Below are 13,736 nucleotides of genomic sequence, written 5' to 3' on the forward strand. Positions count from 1 at the left end.
CTTGCTGCTGCCCGGCGAAAGGTTCCTTTCGCTGAGGGGCAGGTTCCGAGCCCCGCCGTTACACAGCTGACGGCGCTGCGGCCACTCGCGCCCAAGCACATCTCTCCCGGTGGGAGCGTGCAGACGCCCCCGGTACCTCCGGGCGGCCCCCGCTCAGCCCGCCGGGGCTCTGCCACCTCAAGCGGGGCCGCCTCAGAGGTGCCTCCCGCGGCCCGCCGCCCTCGGAGCCGCCGCCTCAGCCCGGCGGCGACGCGGTCTCCTCACGGCAGCCGCCTCGCTCGAGGGGCGGCTCGGTAACAAAGAGCGCTCCGCTGCCGGCGGGGGCGGCGGCGCGCCCAGGCGGGCCCTGCGGGCGGGCGAACGGCGGCCGGGGCGGCGATGGCAGGCGGCGCACACCGCCCCTCCTCCCCCCCGTCCTGACCAGCAGTTTCAGGCCGGCGGGGGCGGGCAGTGACATTTTGCGGGGCGGCGGCGAGGGCCGCGCACCTGCGCGCTGAGAAGGCGGCGCAGGCCGGCGGGGAGGGCAGAGGAGGAGGAGGAGTAATGTCAGGGGAGGGGAGAGGCAGTGTCAGGAGGAGGGAGCGGGCGGGCAGCGGGGAGGGCGCCGGTTCCGCGGCTATCGCGAGAGGGAGGCGCCGCAGGGAGGGGAGAGAGGGCGGCGGGGGGAGCCCCAGAGCCGGGAGCCCGGCGCAGCCGTAACGGCTCCTCAGTTTCCCATCATGGCGGGGGCCGGCGCCAGCGGCCGGGATAAGCGGGCGACGGCGGCGCGGCTGAAGACGGCGCTGGGCGGCGAGAGCGGCGCGGCGGCAGCGGGGGAGCTGCGGGCGCTGCTGGAGCGGGTGCTGGCCCCGGCGGCGGGCTCGGGCGGCGGCGGCGAGGCGGCGGCCGAGGCGCTGGAGTGGTGCCGCTGCCTGCTGTCGGGCGGGGAGCCGTGGGACAGCTTCGTGCAAGCCGTGCGGGCCTACGACCCGGCCACGCTCTGCGGCCTGGTGTGGACGGCCAACTTCGTGGCCTACCGGTGCCGGACGTGCGGGATCTCGCCCTGCATGAGCCTGTGCGCCGAGTGCTTCCACCAGGGCGAGCACGCCGGGCACGACTACAACATGTTCCGGAGCCAGGCGGGGGGCGCCTGCGACTGCGGCGACAGCAACGTCATGCGGGAGGCCGGGTGAGCGCCGGGCGGCCTCGGCGGGGCGGGCGGGCACCTGCCGCCGGGGGCGGCCCCGCCGGGCCGCGGGGCGGAGGCGCGCCCGGGGCTGGGCGGCCGCCCGCCGCCTTCCTGCGCGTCGGGGGAGGGCGGTGAGCGGGGCACCTGCTGTCGCCCGCCTCGTCTCCCTCCCCGCCGCCCTCCGGCCCTGGCCGTGGGTCGGGCGAGGCTCTGAGGAAGCGGAGCCTGGGCCGGGCTGAGCGGGGGCGAGCCCCGTTTTCCCGGCCGGCGGGGTCCGGCGGGGTGCTTTCCTGCTGTGTTGGTGTGCGTCTGCCTTTTTGCAGGGCGCTCACGCAGAGCTCGTCGCCCTTGCACCGAGTCCTGCCCTCGGGAAAGTCGGTGAGGCGGGGAGCGTGGGAGGCAGTGCCTGTCGGCTGCCCGCCCGCCCGCCGCCTTGGCCTGGCGCAGCTCACCGCGAAGCCTGTGCGCTCTTGGACTTCACCTGAGCAAATACGCCGAAATGAGCAGGTTGAGTAAGAGGCAGGCATTTTTTTGTGCGTTTTCCCAGTCTGCGGTTCAGTTTGCCTTCTGTTTTTGCTGTTCTCGGCTTTCAGTCAAGGAATTTGGTAGCTCTTGGACGGGTAGAGCAGGGCAGGGTTTTGGGGAAGTCAGGTGTCCTTGGCACTGTGTAAGCCTGCAGACCTGTTGGAGGCAGGGCCCAAGTACCTGGTCAGAAGCAGAGGAATGTGGTACCTCATTGTACCCTCCTTTGTTCCCTTTGTACTCAACGGTGAAAGGAAAGACCACTCCACTGGTTACTGGGTGAGGGTGATACCTAGCCAGTTAACTTCAAATTTCACAACCGCGTGTCTTTTTGGAGCTCCCTGCGTTCCTGTTTGTTCACCAGAGAGCTAAAGGCTTCGCCAGAAGACAGCTTGTAGTGCTTGAGTAAGGCTTCTCTTGTGACCAGCTTTCTAGAATAGTCTCTGTTGTAGCCTTGGTGAGACGGCATGCTCTCCTAAGAGCCGTCCCAACTCTTCGGCATAAATCCTGAGTTGTGATGCATCTAGCAGAAAGTGCTAGGAACATACCGAAATAGTGAAACATTTTCCATATTTCTTTTCACGTTTTTAACATTTACAATGTATAATTCTGCATCACTCACTGTGCATCTTGAGATTCCTTCTCTTTTTGCATTTCTGCTTGGAGATTTCACTAATTCCACTTTTTGTCTGTTGCTTGAATGTTGTAATCTTGGCTCTGATTCTTGCGTCTGTAGTCACCGTTCTCCTTCTCCAGGCCTTGAGGTGGCTTCATTCTTTGTTTCTTGTTATGTTTTTTCTCCTCCTGTTTCTCTTAATATCTGCCTTCGTCATTTCTTCATTCTTCCTTTCTGGTGGAATCTTTTCTTATTGGTAGACTCCTTCTAATGGAAGAATTTTTTCCTTCTTTTTGTTTTCGTTGATGTTCAGTGGCTTCAAGGGGCTACTCCTGAAGTGATTCTTTCTTTATCAGTTCTTGTTCAACTGCTGGTGATTCTGCTTTCATCAGTATCGCTGAGGTAACAGTTCCTCTTGATCTTGAGAAGCAGAAAAAAAATTTAATGTCACTTCTTCCAGTGCTCAGTGTGGGATAGATTTAGGGCTCCACTTAGTGGTAGGATTTCAACAGAGCACAGACAAATTTATCTACTTTAGGTAAATATTAAAATGACTTCTGATAATGCTCCCATCCCAGAGTTTATAGCCTTCACAATTGTCTTCTCCTGTTTTTAACAGTTTTCTTCTTGAAGAAAGCTGGTTTAATGAAGAAGAAATAAAAAATGCTGTTAAATTTGTAGTGTAAACAGGTGCATACCCTAGGGGAGTAAGAATATTCTCATTTCTCTGTTATATATACCCTACTTATTACTGTCAATAGTAGAATTCGAGAGTAAAGTCTCTTGAGCGTGAGGTAGGTTGTTTCAGGAGGTTTGATCATTCTAGATAAAGAATTCCATAGTACCTGTTCAGAAACAACACTGTTGAGCAGTAGATTTTCCAGTCCTCTTGGACATATAGGAGGACAATACATGGCAGTATATGGGGTGCCTGCACTCTACATGAGGTTGTTCTGCTTATCGAAAGAGTTGATGTTAAGCCAGTGCAATTAAGTGAACTAGAAACTTTGCTATGCGAGATAAAGAAAGTTAAGCTTAAACCAATACGAAAACATTAATGTGTGCAAACACACATGCAGTTTTGGGTGTTGACTTGAATTGCTTCAATGCAGCGTGTATAGATAAACTGATTTAACTTTGTGTATACAAATACATTTCACAATTACAAAGGTAATGTTTTACGTGTTAAAGTTAGGAGGCCTTCAGGGTAGTTTCAGGAAACCGGAGTGTGTCTAGCCCGATATAACCTTGGCTGCCACAGCCTGAGCTTCTATTAATAGCAAGGGAATCAAATATGGAGCCTACTTGCGAACTGTATCTGCCATCTGCCTGCTCAGATAAAATTTTGCGTAGACAATTTTGTGTAGAAATTTTGTGGAATATCTTTCCATTTTCTTTAGGCTGGCTACTGTAAAACTGGAGATGGTTCGGTCTGGGATATAAGGATGTGTGTGTTAATCTTTTATTACTAATTCTGTAATTAACTTTTTAGAGATAACAGCATTTATTTTTTTTCTCATGCTTTTATATAAGGAAGTTGGAATATAGCGTAATAGATGGATGCTAATTTGCTTCAGGTACCTTGTGTAATTCTCACTTGTTCTAGAAAAATCAGATTGTCACACTCCCGAACCTTTTGATTTCCATGCAAATTTCAGTGTTTTTGATGATGAAGTTAATTGCAGTTAGTGTGATCTACTAGAATACAACTTAGACTCTAGAAAATATCCAAGTTTGTAAATTTAACTGCTTGTCAAAGTATTAAAAACTCTAGCTGTGGCAAGGTTTAAAAGATTTTAAGATTCAGTGATAGGTCAGTAGGTGAATATATTTTGTAGTCCTCTCCCATATGGTATCTAGCCATGGGCAAATTAAAATTGCAGCTCCATCAGAGATACTTAATAGTGTTTTGAAGAAGGCAAAACCTTCAGTTCTAAAGCATTTATAGTGGACATATGCTCACAGTTCAGCATGTGAATTCATCTGTTGGAGAAAAAAAACCCATGCAGTTGGGCAGCGGGCAATTCAGACTGGAGTATTTTTTGGTGGGTAGATGATCTTGTGTTATAATGAAACTTGATAGTTTATAGAATAAGGTTGAAGAAAGCAGTATGCCATGTGGTTATAATAAGAGTATAACTAGTCAGTAATCTGTGACTGATGAGTACCATCTTGTTTCTGTAGCTGTCTTGTTCTGATTCCCCTTTAAGTCTGTAGACAATAACCTGAAACACTAGAGAGCCTCTACACTTCGGCTATTTCGTTCCCCTGTGTCCTGTTCCTGAGTATACCTCACTGTGTGTTGACTTATTTGTTGAATTAATCATGTGGGAAGCAGATGTTGTAGTGCTGCATTACAGTACAAAGAGAATAATACCTCCATCAGGGGTTGCGTATCCTGAAAGGCAAAAAGCCATGTTAAGAATTTCATTAAACAGGATTTTGCATTGATGTTTGCTGTGTATTTGATGGTAGTTATGGCAACCAGTGGCTCCATTGACATAGAGCATTGCCTTCTGCTGTGACTTACATGAAGGGGTCTCAGAAATTATTGATTTCCACTTGTGGCAGTGGGCCACTTCTTTATCAGTAGGCATGTGTGAAGTAAAAAAAAACTATAGGTATAAGAAAGGTAACTGTTACAGGTTGGTGTTACATACCATGTGTTCAGAAGCACCGTCAGGTACCTACCTCTAAGCTTTCTGCAGTCCTGTCTCTAAGGATCCATATTTACCTTTCCCTTTAGCTCTGTGTCTTAGAGTGTACATCTGTGTAGGTTTCATGGAGATCCTGTCTGAGCTACATGCTAGATGAGACTTACCTCTTTTTTTTTTTTTTTTTTTTTTCTTTGTGTCTCTCTTGGGGACTGATGTATCTGTTAAGTCTACCACGATCCCTTATGAAAGGACTGGAAAATTCTCTGTGTCTCCTCTCACTGCCAGCAAGTAGGAGAAGTATATTCTTAGTTTGTAGCCTGCTAATTTTCTCATGCTTTAATTGATTTAGAATTGGCTCTGTTTTTTCAGTGCATTAAAACATTTGCACCCAGTAAGTATTATTGAATAGTTAGTTTTAGTTAAATTTAAATTTTGGTCAGTAGATACCTAGTATTGATGACCTTTGCTACTCGGTCCCCATATCCTTCTTTCCCTCCTTACTCCATTCCTTATTTTGTCTCTTTTCAGAGACACTTCCTTACAGGAACTCATTTCAATAGAAATGGCCTTGCTGTGCTGTTTGGGAGCTGTGGAAGAATGTATTCTATTTCTTTTACTTTCTGTTGCTAAGTAAGAGCAAAGGACCTTTTTCCTATTCTGGACTTGAGAAAACTTTAACAAAGTGACAATAAAAAAGCAGGCTTCCTGTTGAGAAAGCTATTATTAATAGTTACTTTTGGATGTGTACTGTGCATGCTCGTCAGGCAAGGTCTCTTATATCATCTTGCACTGTAGCAGCTGTGATCCACTTAAGATCAGAAAAGTCAGATCTGCGTGCAGCTGGGTTCCGGGACATACAGGTAATAACTCTCTTACTGGCATGAAGTAGACTATGTGGTTATTTTATGGAGTGTCTTGCAATAGCAAATCACCTGTTTAGCATACACACATAGCATGTTGCTGCTTCAAGGTTGGCCCTTCCAGTGTGACTCCATTAATTGTACTCTTTAACAGTAGACAAGAAGGCTTCAGTTCTCCAGGACCTAAGCGAGGTTTGTTAGTGCAGCCTCAAAGGGGGAAGAATGCTCTTTTAGTCCTTTTTTCAAGAAGTTGCTGAAACTGATGCTTTATCAACAGGCTGAGACTCTACACATTGTCAAGGAGTTTAGCCTCTGAGCATTATGGAACTACATAAAAACATCCTCATATTCAGGATTGTTGGGCTGGTACAAACAGCATTCTGTAGAATCTCTATCAACTCTGCGTGTCTTCTCTGCTTCTGAAGTCCTTTGGACTACCAAGGACTGCTGGCTGAAGGGACTGAGGAGAAATCTGAGCTGTACTGCCTGTTAGCTTGGCATGAGAGTCTGAATAAACCCATGGTCATGTACCTCTGGTGGGTGCAGCTCTTCAGAACAAAAACTCTACTATCTGATCTTCAACATACAAGGTACAGGAAATCATGCTGGGATTCACACTGACCACAGTATTTCAAAGAACTACAGTTATCTTCCAGTAACTAATTAGTTGCCTCTGCCCTTCTTCTCACCTCCCCCGCCATAAAGCTCAGTACTTTGTATTGCTGCTTAGGATTCCACAGTAACATTCAGTAGTTTGCACAAAGCTTCGTGTTAGGTCTTATCCTTGGAAAGCAAAAAAGATTTCAGATCACTGTGTTGATTAAGTCTATCATGACATATAGTCAGCTCACAAACCTGCCTGTCTTGATTTCTCTTAAGAATGTCTCTAATTAGGACTACATCAGCCTATAAATGAGTTGTTGCAATGTCTTCTGAGCAGTTAACAGCCAAGTGATAATTTTGTATTACTGCTTTTAGAGCTGTGGCCTGACTAGATGCCATGTACTTTGTAAATGCCTCAGGAATAATGTGCAGTTGTTTCAAAGGCATCAGTAAGATACTCAGATGTATCAATGTACATAACTTTCAACATTTGGAAGCCTGAACGCTTGCTGTGTTAGTCACTGAACAAACTTAAAATAAATGGCAGTTGTACCCCAAAGCTTTTGCTGATAGGGCCAGTCTGGTTTGAAGAACAGAACAGTAGTCTGAAGAGTGAGCTCACAAGATATGACTGCTATATATCTTGCCTTGTCTGAGATTGGGTTATTCATTGTATGACTCGTCTATCACTTTAGTATGCCTTCATATATATTTAATTCAAGAAGAACTGGTGTTCTGTGGAAACAGTCTTGTTTAGATTTGGGCTAACCAGTGTTGATTTTCTGTTCCTTTGCTTTGATCCCACCAACTTCTAAAGCTCGTTTTATGCCTTTTATGAAACTATCAGCTGTCCAGAATTCTAAGTTTGCTATGTCAGGGTGGAGTGTTTTTTGTCTGGTACATAGCTGATCTACATGGAGCTGCTGATGGATCTGTTGGCAAGGGAATAAACGTGATTTTGGGTATATGTTTGGGGAACATGTACCTAATGACCTTTTGTCTCTTAGATCTTTCTTAATGACAATTAATACAGGTTGATTCAGAGTTCAGGCCATTCTTCACGTGCAGAATATCAGGAATTTTACATTTAAAAAAAATGCTGAAATAGTATCTGACAACTGCAGGTGATTTTAAATAATAGTGTCCTAGATGCCCCCCTCTGTGGAGGGTTTTGGTAGTAAGCTTTGAAAATAATATGACGAATTTTCTTTACATTGAAGTAATAGAGATAGCCATTCGGGTATTACAATAACAAGGGCTATATAATGAACCCTGTTGCCTTCATCAGGATGCATCTCTCCATTTCTGTAGCGATAATAGCTCTGGTACAAAATTCATGGATAGTTACCTTTCCAAGAAAACTGCAAATTACATATACATGCACCTTGTTTGTTGATGGCCTGACTAAAGTGGTATATTCAGCTTAAGTTGATAGCTTTTGTTAAAATCTGCACATCTTGCTCAAATCCTGAAGAAATGAAGATTGTTTTAACATTTATCTAGCACTATGCAGTCACTTAGAACTTTTTCAGAGGCAGTATTTGGGCCAAAGTACTGCATGCCGTATGTTTGACCTATTCAAATTTTCTTGGGAAAATTTTCTTAGCCGGAAAAATATTTTGGTTAACTCTGTTTTGGAAACTTGATTTTTCTTCTTTAAATAGAAGATGTACTGTCCATGTGCTTTAAGGTACATAATTGATGGGACTCTGAAAGCAACTGGGCAGGGAGACAGTCTGTGAACTCATGGTTTGGGACGAGTGAGTACCAAGCAAAGATGACTCTTACGAGGGCTCAGGACTAGATACTCTGTCTGCTGATCTCTCAGACCTACTTTTGAATTCAGCTGGGAATTCTGTTCTGTGAATGGTATGTAAGGCTAAGAACTCTGAAAAATCAAATCCTAAAAATGATGAAATTAAGCATCCAGAACTAGAACATCTGTTGTATCTTAATTTCTCTATCTTTAGGTCTATATTTTAAAAAAAAAAAAAAAAGATACCTTTAGACTCGATGCTGTGAAAGAATTTTGAACATAAATATTTTTCTTCTGGGCTTTTTTAATGTTAACCTTTATGAAGATTACTTTCTGGAGTTGAGTTTGAAGAGTGTTCCTGTCAATGCCGTCTTTAGTACAGTGAAATACTAAATTAACTGCTCATTTAAGAAGCACTGTTCCTTTTCCAAACAAAATGCTGTGGTTGCTGTTGGACAAAATGGTTAGAGACCGTATTCATACATGCAAATAGATAAATTAAGATCATTTTCATAATCTCAATATTGCCATTAACAGCATAACTAAGACCCTTTTAACTTGTAAGGGCTTTTGCTTTGCGACCACTGTGATGTTTGAAAAAGCTGCACTGAAAAGAAGGAGTATTGTATTTGTAGGTTAGCTAACTGACTATCTGTTACTGTACAAATATGTTTTAAATTGTGTGTAAGTTGAGGCTAGGTGAATGCAAGCTGTGCTTAGGTGCAATTACAGTTCAGTAATTATGTTCCAGAGCATTCACCCTTTTTATGAAGACTATTTTTGCAGCAGAAGATTGTGTTACCCTCTTGTCTATCAAAATGCTCAAATTCAGCAACTTTGTGCGTTCTTTTGTAGGTTCAGCTTCAGCTCTACTCAGAAGTCTGTTCCTTCTCATTCTCACTGTGTTTCTAAGGTCTTACAATTGAAACTGCCGAATCTGCTGTTTCTCCTTGATAGTGGGTACTTGTATACCAATGAAACTCATTGTAGTTTTATCTACTATACAAATGTTTACATCTGAGGACTAACAGAACAGTAGAAATGCTCTTCTGCATCACTTGTTCATCTGCTTTTTCTTTGAACTGGAGAGCTTGCTTCCCTGAAGGGGGCTCAGTGTAGCACCGAGCACCAAGGGAGCTTCTGGTGACTCACTGCCTCTCTTCCTGCTGTTCTGCAAGGATTGGAATAACTTCTGAGAGTCTGATCTGTGATTTCTAGCCTCCTAACCTGGCCAAACAGCTTCGTCATGAAGGCTTAGAGCCTGGAAGGATGTACTTTAAGGCGTTCTGAGTTTTTTCTTCTTGAGAAGCCCATTAATTCTTCTGCCATGTTTCATTGTCCTCCACTACTGACTCAAGTGTGTCTGCTTTGGAGCTTTCCTGGTTACAAGGGTTAAACTGACATCTTTCCAGTTGGCTTTGCTTCTTGTCGCAGCCCTTAATAGCAGAAATGGAAGTATTCAGTTTTCTCTCTGAACTCCTCTGTAGCTTGCAGCTTTCTTAAAGAGCAGAAGAGCTGTCACTCCTCAGACCTTGAAGTCAGTACCGCGCTGATTCACTTCTGGAAGCCTGTTTTGCAGGTGAAGGGAATTTAACTATTGAAATTTAATTACTAGGGTGTAGGGTGGAAACATGCAAAGCTTATTTTTCAGAGGAACAGTTAGTTTATTTCTCTGCATTTCTTCAGAGTTACCATTGTGCGTGTTTGTTGGTTAGGGACAGTGGATTTACATAAAGCAAGGCTACAATATATCAAAGTCCTTTTTCATCAAGGTGATTTTCTAATCCTGATTATGCAAGTTATATTTTGTTTTGAATTAAGATTTGTTTTAATGAACTGCAAAACAGGAAAAAAACATTTAAACGCTCTTTACCAGTACATAAAGAATGAAAAATGAGTTCACAAGAACTCTGAGAGACAATTGTAGTACTCAAAAAATATTTTGCATCTTACATCTATTTTGTAGATTCAGTGTACATAAGAACAGTATTTCCGTGTTAGTTTTACAGTGAGGACAAAATGCATACCCTTTTTAAAGTGTGTGTTGAATTCTTATTTACAAAACTTACTCATTTTGTTTGAATAATTTATGAAACATTACATGACATGCAGTCATGCAGTATACAGTATGAAATGTGTGTAATGTCTTAAATAAAAGCTCAGTTTGGATATGACATTGTTACTGAATTGAAGAATTAGCCTGAGGTTTACTTTCTTTGCTTAGGAATTGATTTCCAGTAGTTTCCACTTGGGTCCTGTCACTTTGGTCCCAGATTCTTGTCCCTAAAACTGTCTGTTGGAGTCAGGTGCTCATAGTGCTGTAGTACTGTAAGGCTTGTGAAAATGGAATTCCTTCTTATGACAGCTTTATGATCCAGTTTAAACCAAATTATTTTTAAACGTAGGAAGGCAGGGGACAAAATAGCGAGAGAAAAGTGAGGGTAAAAATAGTCCCTCTATGTATGCATGAACTTATGTCAAGTTTCTGGAACGCAACTGAAACTTGAGATGCTGTGGGATGTACTGGAAGGAGTGCTGAGCAAATGTTCAAAAGCTGTAAAGGTGTGGTCTGTCTGGTACTGAAGGCATTTATCAGCTACTGTAATAACTGAGGAAGTTTAAAAATTCTCCTTTGAAGAAGAGGAGTTGGCTTCACAGTGAGCCTTGTGTCTGCCTGATCCGCTGGTTGCTCAAGACGGCATCCTCCTGCATTGCTGGGTTTGTGTTTTGCTGCCTGTCAGGTGAACGAGGAAAGGGGTGATGGCAGGACGATTCAAGGATTTCAGTGTGATTTCCAAGGAGGCAGATCTGTGAGTGTTGGTGGATTTAAGCTGGCCCCGTGACTTTTTTTTTTCTTTTAAGTAAATAACTTCTGCTAGCTTAGCTTCTGAGCTGGTTTAATACAGGATCAGTCGAGTGGCGGTGCTGGAATAAAGAAGAGGGCTGAAGACAGAACAGTGGCAGGACTGACCTATTTCAACTTAAGCAGCTGTGAAACTGTAGCCTAAAGGAAAAGAGTTATTGCACCTGAAACCACTTCTGAAATACATTTGGAAATTCATGGTAGAATTATTAAAGACGTGAGTGATAGGAGAGAACAGAATGAATCTGGAAAGTCTAAAGTGAAGGTTGCTCAGAAGATGTTAATGTTGCTTATGTTAAAAATACATTGTATTCCTTACTCCTGTAGATGTCAACAATATTCTGCTACATCTTACAAGTGAGATATCAATGCTGCATAAAAAAATTCAGGAATTATATTTGAAATCACGTGGAGAAGATTGATTGTTAAAGCTCTGTTTTTATTTAATTCCAAGTTACTGTGATACTCTCTCCTTTTGCTGAAATTAGCCTTGTCTTTTTGTGAAAAAAACAGTTTCAAAGGTAGGAAACTGCATAGGAAACAAGAACTTGAATATGCTTTTGAATCAGAGAAAAGAATAAGGAAAAAAGATTAGGATTTTGTCTCCTCGTAGACCTGTATGTTAGTACTTCCATGTTACACCTTCAGTGAGGTAGGGCTTGACAATCTCTGGCTAATGAATTGGCACGCTCGCTGAAATATTCCTCTTCAGAAAGCTTATTGTAGTATAATAGTAAAAATATTTACAAGGAAGACTGCAGCACAAGAAATATGAAGTACTAAAGATTAAACAGGAACTGCAGGCTTGTTGGAAAAAGTATTATGCAATACTGAAATCTAATAAATCTTAAATCAAGACGATCTGTCAGTTATCTAGTTGGTCTTCCTCTCCGTAGTTATTTTTATTCTTGAGCTTCTTCAGAAAAAATGTATTTCATAGCTAGCTTATGTCCACCTTCCATTACCCCCTGTTGGAGACTTCTCCCTGCTCCAAGTGGTGGATTTCCGAGGTTTGGTGTTGCCAGGAGAAATTTGCAAAATGCTCCTTTTTGTTGCCCATTAAATCCCTATTTTCATAGTCTCAGGAGCATTTAGAAATGTACATTTATGTAGACGGACAACTCTTTAGCTGATGCTGTGGTAGGAAGCTCTTTAGAAGTAGGAGGAGCTGATCATGGCATAGTTATGTCTGCTGTCTGTCCAGCGACTGTATAACCCGTTGGAGACGTTTGTCACAGATGTCTCTTTCTGCCTGTATAGGAAGTTTCAGCTTGTTTCTTTCTTGGCACAGCTTCGGGTTCTGGCTCTTTTTTAGTTAAAACAGCTGCTGTTTTAACTGTGAAGGTCTTCAAAGTCATTGTCTGGCATTTTGGTCAGTACTTGTAGAAGAATTGCATAGCACTCTGTAAGAGCAGTAGAGCCTTGAGTGGAACAGAGTATCAGTATTTCAGGATTGTGGGTGTACCACACAGTGGCAGGATTGGTTTTATGTAACTCAGCGTAAAAGAGAGTCTCATGGGTGAATGTTGCAAACTTGGGCTCAGTAAGATTTCTTTACAGATCACCTTGATTTGTAAATAATAAAATCCGAGCATTGGCTTTCTGGATCATTGTGGCTTAGGTTAATTCTTGCTGTTAAAATTCAGGATGGCCAATAGCTTGCCCAGTCGCAGGTCATGTCAGTAAGGACATATTCTGGGATGCCTACCCTGTACACATTTCTAGCTTTAATTAAGAACAGCACGATAATATATTGATTTCAGACAATACTTCAATTCTGCAGCCTTTGAACCATCAATACGGAATATGGCTCATCTTGTAAAATGATATTGGTGTTCCTACTTTAAGGTTTAGGGCCTGTTATCTAGCAATTGTTCTCTGTTTGGAACTGCTGTGATTTGTGCATGTGTTAGTGAAAGGACATTTCCTTACAGTTAAGTGGATGGATTCTTCCTTGATTTTCCAGAACCTGTATTAATATAGGAGTAATTGCATACTTTGTAAGTCAGTTGTGCTTTCTTGAATATCTCAGGAGAAGACATGATTCATAACCTTCAGCTGCAGGATATGTTAAATTTGGGATAATTAATCCATAGGTTGATTCACAAGTGGTATGCTGGCTTAGGCTTCTTGGGGAGCCGAGCTTTTTGTTTTCTGTGGAAGGAAGCCATGTGCTTAGCAGAAGCTGGGATTCAAAGTGACTTTACGTGTGAGTTTTGTTACTGTGGCTCACTTAGTTTGAGATCATAACCAATGAAAACGTCTTTTGGCTGAATGCAAAATATACAGGAGGGACCGGTAAAAGGTTTTAAAACACACTGCATAGTAATTCTTTCCTTATGTGTCCTTGAAGTCTTTATTTACCTTTGATCTCTTCCTGCAAGGATAGTGGTGAAAGGGAAACCAAATACGTTTGAGATAACAGATGAGGTACCATATTGCAGCATAGATCAAGATTGAGAATTTGAGATTTATGGCAGTTCAGGTTTCTGTATGTGAACAAGACAAAAGCGAATGACAAAAGTTAAAAAGTGAATGATTTTCATAATTTCTGTGAATATAATTTGCAAAAATGAGTGACAAAAGTGAAACCCATCCATTTGTGCATTGATTAACAGAAAGCTGTCAGTCATCACTGAACGCTTTCTGTCAGCACTTCTTCCCCTCCAGGAATGGATAGGCTGTACGTAC

The 13,736-nt window shown here is 43.3% G+C and overlaps 1 protein-coding gene across 8 annotated transcripts in view; it reads left to right on the forward strand.

Moving 5' to 3' along the window:
• The first annotated feature begins 660 nt into the window (after window positions 1-660).
• UBR3 (ubiquitin protein ligase E3 component n-recognin 3) overlaps window positions 661-13,736 on the forward strand; it is a 117,557-nt gene continuing 104,481 nt past the window's right edge. For 7 of the 8 annotated variants that reach the window (XM_075430523.1, XM_075430524.1, XM_075430525.1 and 4 more), the window contains exon 1: window positions 661-1,168. In XM_075430523.1, the coding sequence (XP_075286638.1) occupies window positions 720-1,168 (449 nt within the window). In that variant the 5' untranslated portion in view covers window positions 661-719. Of the gene's footprint in view, window positions 1,169-1,324; window positions 1,676-13,736 lie in introns of those variants that run through there. The other variant, XM_075430530.1, reaches the window with a different exon arrangement.

Source organism: Opisthocomus hoazin, chromosome 9, assembly GCF_030867145.1.
Source record: "Opisthocomus hoazin isolate bOpiHoa1 chromosome 9, bOpiHoa1.hap1, whole genome shotgun sequence".
Classification (NCBI taxonomy): domain Eukaryota; kingdom Metazoa; phylum Chordata; class Aves; order Opisthocomiformes; family Opisthocomidae; genus Opisthocomus; species Opisthocomus hoazin.